The 4,254-nt window shown below is 39.9% G+C and overlaps 1 protein-coding gene across 1 annotated transcript in view; it reads left to right on the top strand.

Annotated features, from left to right (window-relative positions):
* Positions 1–1,404: 1,404 nt before the first annotated feature.
* The window catches only part of LOC101862791, a gene marked incomplete at its 5' end in the record, with an annotated part of 120,693 nt that continues 117,843 nt past the window's right edge, over positions 1,405–4,254 (top strand). The window contains 1 exon segment of the mRNA XM_013080934.2: positions 1,405–1,560. Coding sequence (XP_012936388.1) covers positions 1,405–1,560 — 156 coding nt within the window.

Genomic DNA, 4,254 nt, shown 5'->3' with positions numbered 1-4,254 from the left:
GATAATGGGTGGGAAAATTGGATTATTTGACTTTTTAAATCCCTTTTCATAGTTTTATATGCTACTTATAGGACATGGAGGTCTATTTTCCGGATAAATTCGCAAAACAGGATAAATGAACTATTCCAGATTTTGCACTTTTTATAACATTAGTCTTGACACAAGATGTAACAAACAGAAATTATTTCCTATCAACTGAAAATGTTTACTATATGTCCTGCGCGCTCATAATATGACATTATAAAGTTGCGAGCGCCGTAAAACACTTACTCCAAAAAATTACATAATCTTCAAAACTGATTCCTCTTGCGTGCGTTTCCCCCCACTCCGAAAAATTCAGAATTTTAAACATTATTTTTCGTATCCAGTAGGCACTATGGCATACAGAGTGTTATTGGGGATGCTAAAACCCCATTTAGTCCAATAGAACCGAGCTTAGTTTTAACGAAATATTTGACAGTCTGTCTTGAACTGCAGTTGATATTTTCCTGATGAACGGATCAGTTGTCAGTTACCGACATTCACGCAATGCAATAGCAACCCGCTGAATCAGATTCTCGAATTGAAGGGCCCCCAATCAAAACAGACTGTATCCGTTGACTACAAAAACAGAGAAAAGTGAAGTAAAAAAAAGATGATTATTCTCTGAAAACGATTAAAGTATGAACAAAATGAAATTTTTATAATATTAAATATATCGATGGATTCAGTGCATTTTCAGAAGGAAGACAGTTCTCATTACAATTCTTATCATACGATTATATGGAACGGATGGGATTTTCCGGAAATGTCCAGGTTTGGGCGTAAGGTACATTTTGCAATGGAAACCTTCATTTTTGTCATTTTCTCCCATTGTACTCCGAGGTTAATACAAGTTGGCAATGGAAAATTATTGCTTTAGTTGCGCTTTCTGTCCTCTTTTCTCTTCTTTATTTTCTTACTTCTTAGTTCTTTCGTTTTTTGTTGTTGTTTGTTTGGGTTTTTTTTATTTTTTGGTTTCTTTCTCTTTAATTTTGCCCACCCTTTGTTATGGTCGTAGTAGCTTCCACTGTAGTAGGTGTGAGTGTGTGTGTCACTGCACTAAGGCTAGCCGTGTGTGTTGTGTTCGTGTTGTGCTTTCAGGGCCTGTGCCAGCAGAGCCCTCCTCACCTCCTCCACCGGCCCCGCCCCTCGACGAGGGCTACGCCCCTGACACAGCCGTTGCCGCCGTGAACGGGGCTGGCAGTGGTGGTGCCTCTTATAGTAACAACAACAACAACAACAACAACAACAATAGCAACAACAACAACAACGACACCAGCAACAACAGCATGGCTGCATGGTCCCCCAGCAGCAGCTTCAGCACCACCTCGTCCTTTCTCATGGACACCAGCAGCGGCAGCAACATCCTCTTTAACAACAACAACAACAACAACAGCAGCAACAACATGAGCATGAACACTTCACCACACTACAACCAATACCAAAGCAGCACAAGCGGCAGCAGTTCACCCACAAACCGCCCATCATCCGGTAGTCGGCACGCCACCAGCCTCACTGTAAATCTAGACCCCAGCACAGGTAGTGATTTCTTTTTGTTCAAACCCTCCCCTTTGTTCCCCAATAATGACATTTACCAATATCATAGACTTGAATTATAATATCCTAGACCGGGCACTATCATGGCCGCCCCTCATTTCTCGTCTTCATTAAAGACTTCGCTGAGCTGACGCGAACAATTGGCGCGTAAGTGAAGCGCAAAACGCCAGTCTCGATATTACTATAGTAGAGTGCCCGCACACCCTCTCCTTCTGTGCCTTTCATTTGGTTATAAAATGAGTCAGCGTGCATAGTTTTGGATATTATAATACAAATCTATGGCCAATATCCACTACCCTTTTGTAGTCTCTTTTTTCTTTTTTTCCCCCCTCTAGTTATTGTTCATATTCATGACTTCCACTGGCTTATCGTACTCTCCTATTGACAAATGGTACAATATTTAGGCTTTGTGATTAACCATACTGCAATTATGTGCTATAATCAGTAAATGTTTTGTTACTAACATGCTTTCGGTTAAAGGAAATATTTGCAACTAATCTTATCTTCCGGATCTCAATTTCTACTACAATGTCACATTATCTATGACTCTCTTCTTGTACTTGTATTTTTTTTAGAGTTGGCCCTTTGATCTCCCTAGTTCACTACGATTTCGACAAAAAACAACTCTGTAGTAACATATGCAGTGGACTTTTTTTTTTCTAATACGAAGTTATTTAACAAGAAATTTATGTTATCACGAAAGGATTTCAAATTCACCCACCCTTCCCGTTCTCCTACCCTTCCTCCATCTTTATTCCATGCATTGCAACTTCTCTTACCTTGACATCTGTTTCACACAAAATAATTATCTGGTCCCCATAAAGTTAACGTTATCAGGATTTTTACTGTACTTTATTTCCTATTCTATGACCCATCGCTAACCGTCTAACGGCTGATTTTGTTGTTGTTTGTTTTATGCAGTTTTCACTGATGTGTTTATATGACAGGTATACCAATGTACACTCACGTTTAAGCGATGATAAAAATTTAAAAAAACTGTTGATTTATTCTTTTTATGGTGTTTCCACACGGATTGTTTGTTTTCTCCAAAAGGAACATGTCTTAGAGAAATGTCTCATCACAGTCTATATACCTCTTCTTGTTCGCTCAGAATTTCAGAGAAAAAATAACATACAGCACAAAAAACAGGTGTTTGAAGTTGCAGATGTTTATAAGACTGAGTTATGACAATGATGTATTCTGGTCACCTTTCTTGTAGTACGCACAAGTGTACAATGACTTTTTGTGTTATTTATGGTAAGCTCTTTTTGCTGTAAAGACCTTCTCATGTGATACAGGCAAATTATTGAGAAGTGTTGCCATACTGTTATTATCACTACAATGTGAACACTTAAATGATTAGCTGTTGAAAACTTTTTGGATTTCAGTGGGTTTTTTTTTATAGTCTTCCACATCCTTCTTGAGAATGTCTCGTCAGATTTCTGGTTAAAATGCTTTGTCCGACGACTTTATTCAGATTTGCCGTCTCAGACACCCCCCCAATGTTAACGAGATTCTTAAAGTCACTAATTAGGCTGAATTCAAAACCTCAGCAGTTAGACGTAGGCCTACATTCTAAGCAACGTATCAAACAGCAACAATGTCGGCTACAGAAGCAGTTCAAAAGTTCTCGGCGTCTTGGACCAAAAATAAATGTTAAAACTCCTGCTTATCTGTGACTGTCCCACAATAAAGCTAAGTCCCCGAACTCTTTGTTGAGTTACGCTTTTCTGTGAGCTCCGAGAAATCTGTTCACAGTCTCTGCTTCTTTTTCTCCGGCGTTATTCTGTGCTCACTCTTTGGGTTCCGGCCAAGGTGTGTGCTATTTTTAGTTTGGAACCGAGACACCTGACATCGTTGTTGTCTGTCAGTTTTGTTGCAATCCGGATTATATCGCTCTCGTGACCCGAATACGCGTATATATGAAATCAGCTATTTGGATGACGCCCCTTTGTTTAACAGCCAAGATGTTCACGCTTTTGTGGCAGTTTGTAGTCATTGCTCGACTTACTGTCGTTATAATTGATATTTTTTGCTATGATCCGTAACAACAGCTGAAACACCCGGTTTTGGTAGAAATGAGGTAGCGCTATATTATTAATATTATTCTGTTTATTTTACGTGTGCGTATTAGTTACATGAAAACATTTTGTTGTTGTTGCTGGTTTTTGTTTTTGGAAACTGCTAGTTTGGTATCGGTGTTTTATCAAGGTGTATTGTTCCCGTGTCAGATATTACCATCCAGGAAAATTTTTCCTCTTTAAGTATGCCTACTTTTTGTTGGAATGTCTTTCTCGTTACAATGTCAAATATAATCATAACGTGATGGTTTTAAAAAATCCAATAGACTATTGTATTGGATACAAAAAAGTGCATTTTGTGGCGTTCAAATGAGCTCACATCCGAAACCTCGTGGTGAATCGTACTAGGCAAACGCCGGCCACCGCCGCAACAGCATCAGCAGCGCAGAGGTCTTCAGCAGCGACAGCAACAGCAATACCAACAGCAGCAGCAACGACAGCATCCAGGATCAACTCCCTGGCAACAACAGCAACAGCAGGGACGTCCGTACCGTCAGACTGAACTGAGCGTGGAGCATCACCCTCCCTCTTCCTCTTCACCCTTCTCTTCCTCCTCATCATTTCCCTCCTCTTCACCCTCCTCGATAAGGAGGCA

The sequence above is a fragment of the Aplysia californica genome, unplaced genomic scaffold, assembly GCF_000002075.1.
Source record: "Aplysia californica isolate F4 #8 unplaced genomic scaffold, AplCal3.0 scaffold00106, whole genome shotgun sequence".
Taxonomy (NCBI): domain Eukaryota; kingdom Metazoa; phylum Mollusca; class Gastropoda; order Aplysiida; family Aplysiidae; genus Aplysia; species Aplysia californica.
This window is presented reverse-complemented; position numbering and strand designations above follow the sequence as displayed.